At 39.9% G+C, this 18,767-nt stretch overlaps 1 protein-coding gene across 5 annotated transcripts in view; it reads right to left on the bottom strand.

Moving 5' to 3' along the window:
* Positions 1 to 18,671, bottom strand: part of TSG101 (tumor susceptibility gene 101) — a 30,652-nt gene extending 11,981 nt beyond the window's left edge. For 2 of the 5 annotated variants that reach the window (XM_072305002.1, XM_072305005.1), the window contains exons 1-3: positions 18,531 to 18,670; positions 6,421 to 6,502; positions 4,261 to 4,345 (exon numbers count right to left, since the gene is read on the bottom strand). In XM_072305002.1, coding sequence (XP_072161103.1) covers positions 4,261 to 4,345; positions 6,421 to 6,468 — 133 coding nt within the window. In that variant the 5' untranslated portion in view covers positions 6,469 to 6,502; positions 18,531 to 18,670. Of the gene's footprint in view, positions 1 to 600; positions 691 to 2,303; positions 2,370 to 4,260; positions 4,346 to 6,420; positions 6,503 to 18,530 lie in introns of all 5 variants that reach the window. The other 3 variants (XM_072305001.1, XM_019058392.2, XM_072305003.1) reach the window with 3 other exon arrangements.
* Positions 18,672 to 18,767: the final 96 nt, after the last annotated feature.

Genomic DNA, 18,767 nt, shown 5'->3' with positions numbered 1-18,767 from the left:
CATAAAAAGAGGGTGTGGTTACTTTTGAAGGGGGGTTTCAGAAGGGCCTTGACCTTCAAATTTCTCTGAAATTTATGTTGAGGGGAAAAAGAGGGAGCAGTCCCTCAAAAAAAGCATATTCATAAAAAGAGAAAGATTCTCTTTTGAGTTTTTCACAATTCACACACCCGTATATGAGCGATGTTATACTAAGAGAACAAAAATAATGAAAAGATTTCCTCCATTTCTTTCCTTTGTTTTTTAAGGATACTTGAAGTTCATTTTATTTTAGTGTTTTAATTACTTTTCTTGCATTTTTCTGCCTTGCTTCGAGTTTGAAATCAGTAATTGAAAAAAATTGGAAGTTTTTTTGCATCCTTGCAATGCTGAGCACCGAAGCAAAACTTCAGTTTCAAGAATTTATTTCTTCATGAGACAAAGCGTCAACTTTTACTGCTCGAGTTAGTATCATCTCACTCCTTGAAATTCCATGAAATTAACGCTTTGAACATGAAAAATAAACCTTAAGAACCGAAACATTGCTCGCAGTGCCAACGAGTTTCTAAAATACTTGGAGTGTTTTTTGAGGTGCATGCTCTTCAGATCTCAGTGTGAGCTTACCAAGGCGCAACTTTTCTCGAAATCGATGATAGGATCGTTCCATATGCGTACTCCCATGCACTGACTTCTTAATTTCTGTAAGGCCAGGGCCTGCAATGCAACATCAAATTCTCAACTACACTTGGAGCGCAGTTGCCGTTTTGCTCAATTTCTCTGTTGTTCTAGAGCTATCTTTTTATCATTTGTAGAAGCTAAAGCGAGGAGAAAAATTCAGGGAACAAAACAAGAATAAAGCAAGAAACTTGCCTAAGGGGTGGGGGATGGTGAGAGGTTAAACCCAGTAAAACGGCAACCTTGATCCTAACAAGTGAGAAGTTATGAGAGAGATAAGAATTTTGTAAATATGTAATTAGAATGAGCAGAGAAATGATAAATAAATAATGAAATCGATGAAAAATGAAGTGATTGATTATTTTGGCAGGGCTATTATCAGCATTATCAATGGGCTTGTCCAAATTAAGTGCTTCAGTGATTTTAAATTAAGCTCATTAGCTATGTAAGGGTATCAAATCGAGCAAATTAAATCCAGCTTCGGGCACTTCTGGGTACGATGATCTATACAGAAGAAGTTTTAGACAAAAAAAAGGAAAAAGAATTGTATAAGAAATAAAAAAAAATTGATAAAGAGTCATACAAAGGAAATACAGGAAATTTCTGGCTTCGTATATACAACTGTTGAAGTCTGCATTACGATAGCACCTACAGCGTTTTAAGCTGAAAATCCAAAGAAAAAATAATAAAATGAAACTGCGCAACATCAAGAATATACAACTACGGGAAAAAATCATTAAAAACGATATAGAAAGCAGAAGGTTCACTGGGCAAAACAAAATTTTTGCTCCACAATTTTGGTTGAAGGAGAGAAGAGTAAAAGAAACTGATGTTTAAGAAAAATAAATAGATTAAGTTGTACCTCTATTCCTCATCTACATCTCAAATTATGGAACAGGCTAATTCCAGTTTTCCTGAACCCTCTGCCACTTTCATAACTTCGCGATGCAAGAATAAAAGCAGACCTTAGACATCGCAGCTTGTCATTTTTGAAAATCCCTCTGCTTATAGCAAAACAGTACCTACTCAAGTGTCAAATATGCCATAAATTATGTGTAATAAGCTTCATTTGACATTACAGCTTCAAAATATCAAATTTTGAGCTACATGCTGAAGTTGTCAGATTCAAATTTTATTTTAAACTTTTTGATTTCCAGAATATTAATCAGTGAAAATTTTTGTCAAAAACTGTTTGTCATAATTTGTCTGCTTGTTTCATTACGTCACAAAGTTTTATGCAATGTCAAATACGAGAGGAGGGTGAGAAAGTTGATACAGAAGATTCCTAACGCTCAAATGTTTCTAATCTGTCAGGATGCCATTGAATATTGAAGGAAAAATATTTGAAACTTCTGTTTAGATTTTTTTCTCTACGGCAGAAGAACAATGATAATGGCTACTGACTGCTGTCACTAAGATGTCAATCAATTTAATTTTACAGAGAGGTGACTAATAGGGCCAGAGAAAACAGCTAAAATCAAACTGAAGATAAGATGCATTAAGTAAAGAAAGCAACAAAAAAAAACTGTGTGCTTTCAATTCACAGGCAGAAGTTTAAGGCAAAAACCAAGTAAAAATGTAGGTGCCACATGCGCCAGTTAATCCATCTTGACCACCTTTGGACAGTCAAGATTTTTGTTTTCAGTACTCACTCTTGTATGTTATGGGAATTGTTCCTTCCAAACAAACTAAGTCCTTTTTTGTGAAATCACGGAAAGCTAGTTCAAAAAAGAAGTCTTGTTAACATTGCTAAAATCAAAATGCTTCTAGAGGTAATAAATTTTAAGGATTACCACAGACACTAGAAAATACATTCCTTGACTATCTCAGTCACGAAAGTTGGAAAAGCGGTCTGCGATGATTGCAGCTTGTGAATTGGCAAAAATTGATAAAATCTAAGGTTCTGTGTTCAGCATGAACGCAGATATCGCTTTTCGCAAAACACGGCAAATTACATCTTCTTTCATTTTGGTTGGTGTGGTTTTCTTGGACTCTTCACTCATTTTTTGAAAAGTCAATCTAGGACGCACACATTTGCACTGGTTGGCATTGATTACATCATTTAATAAACCATGGGAGGAAAATCCATGATATGCTTGACTGTAGAGGATAAAATAAATTGTCATGTTTCTAAAAATTTGATGGAAATGCATCCATTAATTTACAGAAAGCGGCATCTGCACGCTGCACCAACTATAAAAAATCATAACTCATGTTCCAAATCATTTTGCTAATGATAGGCGAAGAAATTGAGCTTGCTTTAAGCTTAGACAGCCTACGTTCATAAAATATATTTTAGTTATTTCGTGCAATTTTCCGAATGGCACAGCCCAAAATTTAAAGAATTGAAATCTTGAGCTTCGAGTTATTTCCTGAGTTCTACAATCAGGAAATGATTCTCTATGAACCAAGCTGTAATAATATTGAATGAGGATGAAGCTAAGGTTCGGAATGACCAATTCAGGTTAGAGCCAGGGGTGCAGAAAGTTCTTAGCCCACACATTATTTAGAGATTGCTTTAATGTTGCTGTCCACATATGACTACTTTCCTTTCAAATTTGTTGAGGCAGCCGTTGGGGAATGAATTGCACCTCGTGCTGTTTTCTTTGCATAAAAGCATGCATAAGACAGTTTCTTTTGCAAAAAATTACACTCAAAGCAATTCCTTTCTCAGGAAACAACTTGTTCAAAGGTTCCCTTCATAGAGTAGTACTTTCATACGTGGTAGTAATTATTGATTAACTTTAAAAAAGAAAAAGACCAAATGACTTCAGATTTTCTTCCAATTATCAGGTGCCTATACACTTCTCCCAAAAGTGACCAGTCAAGAAAATTTTACACCCCTGGTTGAGGTTCTTTCAATTTTAAGGAAGTTTTTTGATTATGATGGAATCTCATGAAATATTTTGCTTGAAATTTCCATTTTCATCTCTAACTGCACACACGGAAAAAATTAAATTGCTGATTTAACAATTAAATTCCTAAAAAAAGTGACTGCAATATTTTGACGTAGATTTCACAACACAAAAATGCGTCTTCAACCACTATTGTCAGCTAATTTAACCATGGGGGTGGTTAAAGTGGCGTTTTTGTGTTGTGAAATCTAAGTTGAAATATTGCAGTCACTTTTTTTAGCAATTTAATTGTTAAATCAGCAATTTAATTTTTTCCGTGAGGTTAATCACAATATAATTATTATCAAAGCCTTAAGAGATTAGGGAAAATCAAGATACAAATGAATTGGTAAGTGTTAAAATTTAACATGTCACTCATCTGAAGAGTCCAAGCAATAGGCATTCTTCTTGAAGCTTCAGGCTCTTGGAACTGCGCTTATAGAGTTCTAGCCAGGGGTGCATAAAATAAACTGCCCTACCTTGCGAACCTAGGATAAAATCGTGGGTTTTGAGACAATTTACAAAAGTGATGACTTTTTCTTGCGCAATTGTACACTTTACCTGGAGATTGGGCACTTTGCTATAAAATGAGCCTTGGTAAATCGAAAAAATGCAATGGGATAAAAATGCTGAACCGCAGAAAACAGTTGGCATTTTGGAAATTTTTGCACCCTTGGTTCTAACATCAACTAATTTGAATGGAAAAAGAGCTTACTGTAAAGGCCACCACTGCAAGCTAATCCATGGTATGCTTGTAGCGCTTGCATAATATCCTTCCTTGTTCGATCTTTGTTTTGATACTGGAAAAAAAAATACATGACTTAATATAACTTCCACACGGTATGCACCCTTACAGGGTGTCTTGCAATTTTCGAAAGTAAGATTTCCTGACATTTTTCTGATTTTCCTGACAAAAACGGCCAAAGAACCGGGAAAAATGTAAAATTCCCTGAGAGACGGAAAAAATAATTCCCCGACAAAAAGAAAAAACATTCTTAATTTTTCGGCTTCGTTATACTGACTAGATATAAGTAAGAATTTTTTCAGGTTTTAGGAATAGCGTGTAATAAAGAGAGCAAAATGTATGGTGCCAAAACTTATGCCAGATATGTTTGCCTCATTTTTAAAATTTAAAAGATGTCAGCAAACATTCTGGTAGAAATTTTGGTGTTGATTCCATTTCTCTGAAACTTGAATTATCATCAATTTTCAACCCAAAAATCCATGTTTTTCGATTTCCTGGACATAAAAATCATAGGCAAAATAAAATTCCCCGACATGCTGGATTTTTACAGATTCCCAGACATTTCCCCTGATTTCCTTGACATAAAAAAAAAATTCCCTGGCATTTCCCGGTTTTCCAGGTCGGTGACAACCTTCCCTGGTACCTATACACTAAAATACCTAGGTACTTATTGCATTTAAGAAAAAAGAAAAGAAAATAACACTTTTGACTAAAAAAAGTTTGAATTTTCCATCACTAAAACACTATAAAAATGAAAATTTAGAAACAGTCTTTTTATTTATTATTATTATTTCTCAATAAGCAAACTTATAAATACAAATAATTCGATAAAGGAGTTTGAGACAAAAGAGCGAGAAAAAGCAGTGACAAAGGGAATTCAACTATTACCTATGACAAAATATTCAAGTACAAAATAACAGTTTAGAGGCGCCAATAACGCTCAATCAACTACGTGAGAGGAGCACGGGTTTGATACAAGGCAATTCAACAGGAGGCGGATTTATCGCCTTGTCTTTAAATACCAGTATCTCCCTAATAAATTTTGATACCATAAACCAATTCTCCGTTGACTCCAGCATTCTATCCACCACGGTATCCGGGGTGAGCACCCCGAGGCTACCGAAGAGAGAAGCCCGCTGCTCTTGAAAAGCGCCGCAACCAAAAAAGGTATGTTCCAAAGAATCCTCTTCCGTGCAAAACGGACAAACGCTGTCCACAACAATGCCTCTACGCCACAGATATCTTTAAAAACACCCATGTCCTGATAAAAACTGGCATATATAAAAATCGATGTCTCTGCGCCTTCTTAACAACCAAGGCTCCAAGTTGGGGACAAGACGCTTGGTCTATGCCAAGTCCTCTGTAGCCTCCCACTCATCTTGACTTTTGGCCCTAATAGAGCCCCTTGCCTCAGGGCGAGGCACTCCACGTTCCAAGTTGATCCACTCTTCGAGAATGAGATGGACAGGTGGGGTGCCAGAGATCACGTTTAGGTCATTGTTGGGGATAGAAACATACCTAAGCGCTCGCCAATCTACGCTTAAGAGGCCTGACACATTTAGTGATCTTGGCACGGAGAAACAGCCTGGCTAACAGGGTTTCATTTTTTCCTATTCTTGTAAGAGGTATCTCATTTTTAATGACCACATTGATACATATCGACGGTGAAACTACCAGACTACGTATCTCGTTTGCGGTGTTTACAGATCTCCGCTCCCATTTTATTTTTTTGAACGAGAAGTAATCGATTTTATTCCTTTAAGTTTTCACAGAGTTTTCTTTGCACGGTGAAGAAAAACCACAGAAGTTTTTGAGAACTGACATCGACTAGTTTTCCATTGAAAAAATAAAGTAAGACTGCAAGTCATGTAACGTCGCAAACCGAGATACGTGGTCTGGTAGTTTCACCGTCGATATATAGAGAGTTTCTGCATCACTGAACAAGTTAATACATGCATTCAGATATCGCCACTAATGAGTGCTGATGTACACAGGATTTAGCTGAGTCTTTGCGTATGATGAGCGAGCTTTCGTGACGTCTAATTATTGACTACATTGGTCTTCTATAAAAATTTATGAGCAATAAAAAAATAAACTTTCAAAATAACTGAGCATGATAAAATCACTTACTTTTGATAGATAACTGAGCACTTTAGAGTTCTCCATGGAGGAACCCATCTTCCTCTTCCAATTCTAAAATCGATATCACAACCTGCAAAAAAAATAGCATGACTGTCAACTTGTGTGAAACAACAAGCGGGTTTGTGAAAACTATTCTACTTACTTACGCCTGCATCTACCTATGTTGCAAAGGTTGTGCAATTTCACATTCATTTTAAGTGTAAAAAGACTTAGGAAAGCACTGTCTTAACACTTCAGAAAATGCAGCTATATAGGGCTGTCCTCGAAACGATATTTCGCTCGTTGGTTCGTACGAAACGATAGAGCGATCATTTCGTAATCGTTAATTTCGAAATAATCGGTTCGAAAGCCTGTTTCGATCAGAATCAGTTAAAGTTATTTCGATTAGTGCAATCTCATGAGGATTCTCGTGGGATTTGCATCCACCCCTGATAAAAGCTCTAAAACGCTTCCCCAAGAAAGTTCACAAGATGAGAGGATCCCAGCTGGCTAACATCTTTAAAGTAAGAAAATTCTGGAAAAAACAAGATTAGGTTCCACATATTTTTACGCAGTGATTACAGACCTACTTACTTTTCTTACTTTTAGCGCGAAATAGAATCATTCTGGAAAAAATTGTCCGGAAACCCTTGTACCCGCTTTGAAACTTTCTCGGAATCCTCGATCCCGCCAAAAACCACTGCCTGCCATACTCTGTTCAGTGCCATTGCGATATATCGATTGGTTTAACCTATGGAAAAAGATCGATAGATAGATCGATCGCAACAATCGCCTCAACAATCGATTCTTTACCATAGCTTCTAATGGGGAAACACCGATACTCGATCGTTCACGAAATCACGCCTCGGCACTGCTCGGTTTTCCGCCTCTCTGCTTCGCACCGGCTACTCACGGTGGCGCGAAAATGCTCGTCCCGGTCATTGTCTTACTTCCAACTTGTTTCGGCTACGTATTATTCCACTCGCTCCTGGGGATTTCGTGCTAAACCACAATTTTCCTGGGTTATTTTAATCGTAGAATTCATTTTTGACCTTTCTTTTCTCAATATAATAACGCAAATACACAATTTTACGCGTTCTTTCAAACCTTCCGTAGAAACATTAGAATATTTAAGTTAAGTACTTAGAGATGATGTTTACTCGTACTTGTGGGCATTTCGTGTTGAAACTCGGCATCCTATGGGAATTTAGATCGTATAATTCATTTTGGACCTTACTTTTGTTAATTGGTTGACACAAACACATGATCTCGGGGGTAAAAAGAAAAGGTACTCACAGATTGTACTTACTCGTCCTGGTGGACATTTCGTGTTGAAACTTCGCAAACTAATGGTATTTTGATCGAAAAATTCATTTATGACCAAACGTATGTAATTATATATTCTCCGTGTATATCTAGTAAGGCAGCAGCCACCCGTCTTCAACTTTTTTTTTCCCCCCCTTTTTTTGGTCAATTTTTTAGGAGTTATTTTCAGGATTGGGCCGGGGTGGCTACCGGCACCTAGAATGATGACACATGATGGGGTATTTCGACGGTGAAACTACCAAACCACGTATCTCGTTTGCGGTGTTTAAAAATCTACGCTCACATTTTATTTTTTTGAAGTAGACCAAATCAATATCATTCCTTGAAATTTTCACGGAATTTTTTCCGCACAAAGAGGAAAAATCACAGAAATTTTCAAGACTGGATGTTAAGTAGTTTTTCATTTAAAAAATAAAGTATGACAGGAAGTCTGCGACGTCGCAAACCGAGATACGTGGTTTGGTAGTTTCACCGTCGATTTTCAAAATTTTGGTATCAGAGAGAAAAGAAGTTATTCAAAGATAGGTTCCACTAGTTCCGGTTGAAAATGCAGGTTGAATGATTCATACTTGATGGTATGTTCGTCAGTGGCGTGGCGTGACTAAATCCGGTACGCATTCGAGTGGAGTGTTAACTTGAGGGGGGGGGGGGGGGGGTCAGGGTTTCAGAGATGATACGCACATAACGGATACCTTCCTTGTTGTAGAGAATTAAAATTTAATTTTAAAATCAAAACTGAAGTGCCGAAAAATATTGTAAGCCCAACTTGGTCATCATTGAACAGGGTAGCAAGAGCAAGAGCGATAATCAATCAACACACGCTGGAGCGGCCATCACGGTGGGTTCATCTGTGTGAGAGAGGCGGGGAAGAAAGCAAAACTATGAATGAAAATCAGTGACGAATTGGTGATCGACGGACAAAGACAAAGGGACGTCGGTCAGGAGGCTATGATCGCGACCGCGATGACGATCGAGGGAAGAGAAACAATGCGAAGAAGGCGAGGCTAGGGAATGGGGAGTGGGGAACGGGGCGGAGACCAGCGCGAGATAAACGAGGAAAGGTGGGCGAGGCCAAGGAATGGGGATGTAGGGAGCGGGGCGGAGACCGGGCGCCAGGCGCAAGCGAAGCGCGCCACGCGGGCTCCGCGAGGGAGGGGGGATGTTCAGGCAACAGCCGCAGGCAGCGGATTCGTGAGGCACCTGCATCTTATGTGAGCTTCTCGACGATATCAGATAATCGATTATTCGTCGATAATCGATATATCGCCGAATCGAGAGAAACGTACGTCGGGAACGGAGATCCCGTATTTCGATTACCAGCTCGCCGAATGCACAGAAATCGGTCGGAGTAAAATCACTACCCGGCGGCCCGGTTGGAAGAATCACCCGAGGCCAGCGGCGCTCGACTTGGGCACCTTCCCCGGAGGGACCGGACTGACAATACGAAAATGACATAAAACACCTGCTAATGCGCTAGGGTTTTTGAGGGTGCGCATAGCCTTTAGGTTGAACTGAAGATCTAAAGTCATGAAACAGCGAGAATCTCAATTAAATAATTTAAATGAATGATTTAATTGATGCGAATGAGGAAAATGCGCGGAGCGCACTCTGGTGGTGCAGCTCTGAACTGAGCCCCGTCCCGTACCGCGGCAGACCCGGCGCCGCCGGCGAACCCTTCGGCCTTGTCTCCACGGGACGTTTTCATAGGATTTGTCCCAAGTTCGAATCGCAGGAAGGAAACTTCTGGGATTTTTCCAGTGATCCCAGGCGTACGGATACTTCCGTGCCGCGCGGACGGACCAAAACCTTATGGGAAAATTTTTCCCTATCTTAAATGGTCCGTACGCTCTCCCGGCCCTGTCCGTGCGTCTGTTAATCCGCTTTTCTTTGCAATATTAATTACTTTTACGTAAGTTATTGATACAATTATGTTTAGTATGAAAGCCAGGTATCGTTCGGGAACAAATTAGATACTTTTTGCATTAATTATATTGTATTCTTATCAAAATCCAGTCATTTCATTTAAGGTCCATGCGCTCGCCCGGCCCAGTCCGTGCGTCTGTTAATCCGCTTTTCTTTGCAGTATTTAATACTTTTGCGTAAGTTATTGATACAATTATGTTTAGTATGAAAGCCGGGTATCGTTCGGGAACAAATTAGATACTTTTTGCATTAATTATATTGTATTCTTATCAAAATTCAGTCATTTCATTTTGGGTCCGTCCCTGTTTTCTGTATTGTTGTGCTTTTGTGTTTGATCACTCTGACATTTTTTCTTATTTTTATTTCTCAATTTCGCCAATGTTATTGATATAAAGAAGCCACGAATAAAACCCAGGTATCATGCAGGACCTGATTTAGTACTTTTTGCATTAATGTATGTTATTCAATCAGTTCAATGGGTTAGGAATTATGAATTTCATGAAAAGTCAGCTCCTTTCTTTTGAATTACCTATTGCTTTTTGATTTAGGTACCTATAATTGTTCCGATTATTTTTTCCTGCCAATGCTTTCTAGAGGACATAGGTACTTGAATGACGCTATTCAAGCATAATTTGGACATAGGTAGCTACAACAGTTTGTTCGCAGCATTCAAAAATCACTGCTAGGTATTTTTTAAAAGAGAACAAATCAACATCATTCCTTGAAATTTTCTCAGAATTTGCTTTGCCCGGAGAGGAAAAATCATGGAAGTTCTTATAGGAATTGATGTTTAGTAGGTATGGCTAAAAATTCACAATACTTTGAACTAGAATTCTCATTTATCAAGATTCACCACTATAGTTCATAATATTTAAAAATCGCGGGAGGCGATTGACGGAGCACGGAGCGGCACGGACATACACGAGCCCATCCGGAGAGCGTACGGACTTTTCAAGATAGGAGCACCTAGGAACACTGGATTTTTCCCAGTTACCGTCTCCACGGGACGGGGCTCATTCAGTCCTGCGACTAGTTTGCGCGGGAATATAAATTAGTTAAAGTCGAGTATTTAACCGGTATTAAAATAATAATTGCACTCAATTGACAATTAGACACATTATTTTAACTAAACAAACATGAACAATGCAGTAATGAATAAAATATCGCACAATTCGTTTTCACTTCTTCTTCTTCTCTCAGTGGGTCCTAGGGGTACAAGTACCATACCTGGTATTGAGTTAATCAATATTTTTCCCAACTTCGTAAGTGGGATTTTTCCCTGGGACAAATCTCGCGAAACGGCTCGTGGAGACAGGGCCAAAGGTGACGGTAAAAACTTAAAAAATAGCCGACGGGACGTCGGTCAAGAGGCTGTAATCGCGACCGCGTTGACGATCGAGGGAAGAGAAACAATGCAAAGAAGGCGAGGCTAGGGAATGGAGAGTGGGGGGCGGGGCGGAGACCAGGCGCCGGGCGCGAGAAGAGCAAGAAAGGGTAGGCGAGGCTACGGAATGGGGTGTAGGGAGCGGGGCGGAGACCGGGCGCCAGGTGCTAGCGAAGCGTGCCACGCGGGCTCCGCGAGGGCCGCAGGCAGCGGATTCGAGAAGCGCCCACAGCTCAGAAGTCATCCTACGTGAGCTTCAAGTTTCTATCGACCTATCGATTATTTGTCGATAATCGATCCATCGCCACATCGAGAGAAACGTGCATCAAGAACGGGGATCCCGTGAATCGATTCCTAGCTCGCCGTATGCACAGAAATCGGTCGGGTCCGATTTGCAGCTCGGCGGCCCGATGGAAGAATCACCTGAGGCGAGCGGCGCTCAACTTGGGCACCTTCCCCGGAGGGACCGGACTGACAATACAAAATTGACATAAAACACCCGCCAATGCGCTAGGGTTTTTGAGGGTGCGCCTAGCCTTTAGGTTGAACTGAAGATCTAAAGTCATGAAACAGCGAGAATCTCAATTAAATAATTTAAATAAATGATTTAATTGATGCAAGTGAGGAAGATGCGCGGAGCGCACTCTGGTGGTGGCGCTTTGAACTGAGCCCCGTCCCGTGCCGCGGCGCGACAGACCCCGCCTTCGACCTTCGCTGAGTTCAACACTACGCTCCTTTCTTCGGTACCAACGCCTTCCCGTACGCGTTACCTTGGTTCCCATACGCGGCTCCTACTTCCATGAAATTAAAGCTGGAACATCTCACATGCAGTGGTAGTTTATGTGGGCACTTATCAACCAGAAGTATGCCTTTCATTTGAAACCTGGCAGTGTTATAATTTCTATTTGTTGTGAGGAATTAGTTTAATAATTCAACCTGTTGATGTGAGCGCAAATTAAAGTATGTTCATCGGTAGGTACAAAAATACCTATTGGATACTGCGGGCCGATTATTGAAAATAGACAAAGCTATAGATAGAGATGACAAAAGGTATATGGAAGGAACCTATTGGTGGAAGTTGGTAGTTTCAATGGACAAAGGCAGTAGGTAATAGACTAACTAACGGCAACCTACGAGAAACCCGACAGTTGGTCCATCATTTTCTCCCTCAGTTTATAAGAATCACACATTTCGACCAATAGGATCGCTCCATACCCCCTAGGTCTTCTTTGTCTATAGCTTTGTCTATCAATTTCAAAATCAGCCCGCTGGTGTTGTCGTGATTATGGATTGAAGATAGGTGAGACCTCTGAGAAATTTCCCTTTCCCTCCTCTGTGCAGTTCGTATGTAACGTTTCTGCTTGGTATTCCAAAGTAAGTAATTATTGTTGCTTAGATCTTCAGCAATTAGGGAGACTTAAAGCACTTACATTATGAGGACGCATTATGCCTCTCTGATAACCCCCCCCCCCCCTCCCCCCATACCTATACTTTAACGTTCGAATGTCAAGTTAATGCTATACCATTTTTACCTCTTCCCAAACGAAGTATGTATGAAAATGTTGTCTGAAATAAACACGTCTTAGCTTTGATCTAGTCTTATTGTGAAGCTTGGTTCTCCTGTGATATGAAAGTATATTTGTAATAAACACTGACATTTTTTTTAAAAAAAAATCTGCTGAACTTTTCTTATGCCTCTAAAAGAAAATAAAAAGAGTTTTCAAATTTTCTTGTTTTCACGCACTTTGATCATTTGCTCCATATTTGAAAACAATTTCAAGGTTTATTGGATAGGACCCAACCGAAATGCCGTAAGAGGTAGAAAATCTGGATAACTAAAAAATACTGCAGGTAGACACTGAATGGAGTAAGTGCTCAAGCTAGAAATTACAACATTCAAGAGGAGGAAAGTAACTCTCACTGATTTGATTACATAGGTAGGAAAATGTGCTAAGTAATATCTGCCGTGCTAGGGAAGAACGCCGTTTGAACCAAAAAACCCTTAAATATTTCGAAACAATTAATAAATGATGGCCAAGAATGTGAGACACAATACAGAGTAGAAGACCGCAAATAATTATCGGGCGCGGCATGCGGCGCGGGGTGAGAGAAAATCTTGCGACGCGGAGCGAAGTCGGCACCGGCTACCGAAGTACCGAAACTGGATGAGAGCGAGGGGGATGGGCGGGGCGAGCTCAGCGGGCTGCCTGCTACGTTCAGTGATCAGGAACAATGATGCAACGATGAAGGGGTAGACGAGAGCGGAGAGGCACCGGCGCGGGGGGGGGGGGGGGGGGACACAGCAGAGAGAAAGGGAAGGGAGAGAGAAGGGTGGCCCCGCAGCCACCGCCCGCCGGCGGCGCCGGGTCTCGCGGTCTGCCGCGGTACGGGACGGGGCTTAGTTCAAAGCGCCACCACCAGAGTGCGCTCCGCGCCTCTTCTTCATTTGCATCAATTAAATAATTTATTTAAATTATTTAATTGAGATTCTTGCTGTTTCATGACTTCAGATCTTCAGTTCAACCTAAAGGCTAGCGCACCCTCAAAAACCCTAGCGCATTAGCGGGTGTTTTATGTCACTTTCGTATTGTCAGTCCGGTCCCTCCGGGAAAGTGCCCAAGTTTGCGCGCCGGGGGCCTCGGGTGATTCCTCCGGCCAGCCCATCAGCCTCTTGCATTCAAACCGGTCCCGGCGGTTTTCTGTGAACAGGCGGAGAGCGGATAATCGATTCATAAGTCGTCCGTTTACACATGAGGGTTTAATCGATCGGGCGATAGGTCGGAAATCGACAAAAAATCGATTATTCGATAGTGAGATGATGGGGCAACTCACGGAGAATTTCTCCAGCTCAGACTTCCCCAATTGCGGTGCTCGCATAGCACGCTCCGCCCGCGCCTGGCGTAAGCGTGAAATGAACAATATGAAAGATTGGAAATTTCAGTGAAATATTCCATGACATTTCACAAACCCGTGAAAAATATGAAAAATTGGACTTTCTCGCCGCAAATCGACAGATAATATTGATATCAATACTTTTACTTAGCAAACATGTAGTTCCAGCAAAAATATGTAGTTCCTGTCTTTGCTCTAATTGGAAATCTGAAAAATTACAAGAAAAAATCTTAGCTGCTTTAGGGGGAAGAGCACCGGGTCAGCCTTTTTTGTCTTAAAATGAAAGGTTCTTGCGGGAAATGTCATGAAAAAAACACTGGTATCGTTGAAGGGTGCCATGGGGAAGGATTCTGTTCCCAGAATCTTGCAACATCCACATACATATAAAAATAAAATCTAACAATATTAATCTCATTGGGAATCACATAAGGTCCAAAAAAAGTTATATTTCCCCAATTTTCTAAAAAATTTCCTTCTCCCTTTTGTGGAAGTTGTTCTCTACCCTCGGCCCTCGAATGCCCCCCCCCCCCCCCCGCAAGAATTTTCTTGAATTACAATTATATGTATAATTATGTATGGCCTATCTATCTACATACCTGTTTGAGATTTCAATTTATTTGAGTAAGCAATCAATCAATGAAAAAACAGTTATTAATTTGTAAGTTTTATGATATTTTTAACACAGTTGGCTGGAATGCGACTTTGAGAAGTAAGCAGTGGCATTTTGTTTTACATTACCAGTTACTCAATATTGGGGATGAAAATACTTCATTAAAATCTAATTTTTCACAACTTTTCATATTTTTCTGAAATTTCATGAAATATTTCACGTGAAATTTCAAGATTTTATTTTTCATGAAAAATTGCAACCCTGCTCCCAATTCCTTAGCCTCGCCTATCTTTTATTGTTTCTCTCACGCCCGGCGTCCGGTCTCCGCCCCGCTCTCCACCCCCTAGCCTCGCCTTCTTTGTTTGAATTGTTTCTCTTCCCTCGATCGTCATCACGGTTACAGCCTCTTGATCGGCTGTTTAAAAAGTTTTAACCGTCATTGTCCGTCGATCACCAATAGGACTGCATTTTGCAATTTGGAACTAAAAATTCTGGCTTTCCTGGAAAAACACATGTGTGCATAGGGAAACTAACGGCACATACGTTGTTTTTAAACCGGGCTAGAGTTTATAGTTCCAAATTGCGAAATGTAGTCCAATTCGTCACTTTGATTTTCATTCACTATCACTAGTTTTGCTATCGTCTCCGTCCCCGCCTCTCTCATACTGCCGTGCTAAGGAAGAACGCCGTATGAGCCTTCAGTCGTTGCCAAGTTTCTTCCAATAAAAACCGAATTTACTGGGAAGATTGTGAATATTATTTTCCAAAATTTTCAGACAATTTCGTACGCAATTTTATCTAAAACATATGAAAATTTTAAAGAAGAATGTGCATGAATGTAGTCAAAAATACATGTTTTATCGGAGGACATTTGGCAACTCTCGAATGTTCATACGGCGTTCTTCCTTAGCACGGCAGCATACAGATGAACCCACCGAGACGGCCGCTCCGGCGTGTGTTGATTATCGCCCTTGCTTTTGCTACCCTGTCCAATGATGCCCAAGTCGGGCTTACAATATTTTTCGGCACTTCAGTTTTGATTTTAAAATTAATATTTAATTCTCTACGACAAGGAAGGTATCAGTCATGTGCGTATCATCGCAAAAACCCTGATGCCGGACCCCCTCCTTCTCATTGTGCGATATCATTGAAAAATCCGTCTTGTAGAAAGGATTCCAAAATCAGAGCAGGAGTGATCCGAGCTTATTAAAAAGCCTTCAATACACGCGGCAATGCACTTTCTACTGGAGACTGGAATATATTTCAGAAAAGAAATATGGACTCAAAAAATGCATTTGTCCCAAAGATTAGCCCCCCCCTCCCTTCTCCCCCTCAGAATGAACTATCACTTTACGTGGATAAAAAGCGTTTGCCAAGATTGCATGCTAGGTGAGTTGCGTTGAAGAATTTTCAGCTTTTTATATACATTCATCTGTAAGTTCTTGAAGGTTTTTAGAATTACAACAGTGAAACTTCTTTGACATCAAGCGAGCATTTAAAAATTAAAAAAGTTCTCACAACTGACTGCATTTCGATCATAAAGCTAACCAACACATTAAACTAGGAAAGGCCTACATTTGCTGTTGTTGTGGGCCCAAAAGAGCATGCGTGAGGGTTCGGTATGTATTGCAGGTGGTGGGTATCAAGGCTGATTAACAATAACTCTCTAATTAATGAGATCTAGCGTGAAGTCAATAGTAGAATGAAATTAACAAATAAATAAAAATAATCAATATAATCAATATATTGAGGAGATAAATCAAAAGGAAGGAATTAATAAATAAATATTAAAATTGGAAAATCTAAGTCCTTGATTTTTTCCGTTACATATTGTATGCGCCCCTCGCAGTCCTTATCCTGCCATAAAAAATGACTAGCTAAAGTAAATAAGTATATAGACAAGAATCGAGACATGGTCTTTTGGTGGTTAGAATGGCTAAATTAATTTTGTTGTTGTGGGAGGGGGGGGGGGGAGAGCGAGCACATGGAGTGATTTTCGGTTATTCTAAGTATACAAAACACATGGTAATAGTAGAATTTAGGGAGAGCTGCTATGGTGCTGGTGCTGTTATTTTGATCGAAACACAAAAAAAATATAAAAAAAAAATAACAATAATTATCTTGGAGAACAATATGGGAATTAATTGGAAATTATTTGCTAAACATGGAAAATCTTGTTTCAACATTACAAAACAACATTTTGATCGAAACGGCTTTTGAAACAAACATTTGGATCGAAACGGCTTTTGAAACAAACATTTTGATCGAAACAGTTTTCAAAACAAACATTTTGATCGAAGCGGCTTTCGAAACGAACATTTTGATCAAAACGAAACAGGTCCTCAAACGATGATCAAAATAATTGCTTGCTCGCTCGATCATTTCAGGGACAGGCCTACATTCAGCTAGGATGCTATGAATGATTTCGAGCTAGTACAATCACTGCAACAGTTCCTTTGGATAGGGTACAGAATAAATTATGTATTTGCGTGATCTTACCGACTTGGAAAAGCGTTTGTGGTTTCCTTGCGTCCAATAGTAATATACAAGATCTGGACAGGGTTGATTGAAAGCACAAGATACACTTAATTTAAGACACATAGGTCTTGATGCTTTCATGATGCAAAGGAAAGTTCTCAAACAGCACAACTAGTTTTGTTATTAACTATTTTCTGATTGTTGTTAAAGTATTATGCCAATTGAAGTGACACCTTCAAACTCAATTGAAGGCCTGAGGTAATGTGATCAAAGTCTATCATCGTAAGTTAAGGATACAACAAGAGACAATGAAATGCAGTAGAGAGCTACTGATTCAACTGCTATGGATCGTAAGAATGGACTTTGGATCAGATACAATTAGTCCACCTATGGTTTGGCCTGTGTCGCAGAAGGGATTCAAAGGCAGTTCAAAGCAGAAATGAGAGCAGCATTTGAAGATAAAAATACCCTGTCCAAAGATAGCATCTAAAAACCTGATTGGGTGTGGGGGGGGGGGGGATGACCCATTGAATGGAGTGCCGTTAATTAAATATAGTACTCCTTGGCATTGAGGTGAATCCAGGGTTTGATTAGGGATAATTCAAGTTCAGAGATAGTGCCACCAGTCACCACTAAGTACTTCACTTTCCTTCGATGATTACTGAAGTAATATTGATCAAATTACAAAAAATTGATCCACAAGATACAGATTACTTTTTGCTTGATTTTTTGAGCCAAAAATATGGGCAATTAGAATTACAAGCGCTGAGAAGGTACGACTGAAACTTTCAGCTCAGCGGTGGCGGCTGAGCGCGCAACCGAATCCTTCATGTTCTGTCTCTCTCTCTCTCCCATTTCCTCAATGGTAATTACTCTCCACCATAGTTACAACTTTATTTTTGGGAATTTTGAGAAGATTTTTTCGCTGAGCATTCCTCAAGTATGTTGCTATATCCCCTGGATCCCCAATCTTGAATAAGTATTACAGTTTTTAATATTTTGACAAATATTTACAGTTATTCTGAGCAATGTGACGTGGTGGCCAAATTGCGAAGTTCGGAGCATGGATTCACCTTGATAAGAATTTCAGACGAGAAACCAGCACAGGTTATTAAAGTCGGACACAAGCTTTAGGGGTATTTCAGCATGCTCCGTGTCAAGCTACTGAAATTATGCAGTAGGTGCTAAATTCATTGATAAGGATGAGGACACTTCCAAGAGCGCATTTACTAAGTGCACGAGTCAGCTCACAACTGAACTGCTGTTAAAACATAGGTATTGAACTACGAAAATATTAGACAGTTGCATTGAAATCTGGAAACAAAAGCAGGCGAAGAGGAAGCTGCGAAGAGTTAAAATTACCTCTAAACAGTGAAATAAAGTGTAAATTGAGTAAACTGATATGGTGAAGAACATAGCAACAAAGAGGGTGTTGAAATTTATGTGATTCATGACAAAAGCCCTGGATATCTAAGGGATTATAGTTTAGGTGCGTTCAAGACTTACGGGTTTAATGAGAAATTGAAGAATAGAAGAGCACTGATTTCTGAAAACTTCAGGAAATTTCACATGATTCGAAAAAACATCAAGTCGCCGAACACTTTAGATCATTTTTGTTTTCTTTTTGTTTTTATCCTCCTTCTCCTTCCTCCTTCCCTTCCTCCAATTTTCATCATGACGTCATGATAATTCTTCATGATGACGTCATACTGAGGTAACCGATGATCAAGTCTATAAGTCATC

The sequence above is a fragment of the Bemisia tabaci genome, chromosome 10 (assembly GCF_918797505.1).
Source record: "Bemisia tabaci chromosome 10, PGI_BMITA_v3".
Taxonomy (NCBI): domain Eukaryota; kingdom Metazoa; phylum Arthropoda; class Insecta; order Hemiptera; family Aleyrodidae; genus Bemisia; species Bemisia tabaci.
This window is presented reverse-complemented; position numbering and strand designations above follow the sequence as displayed.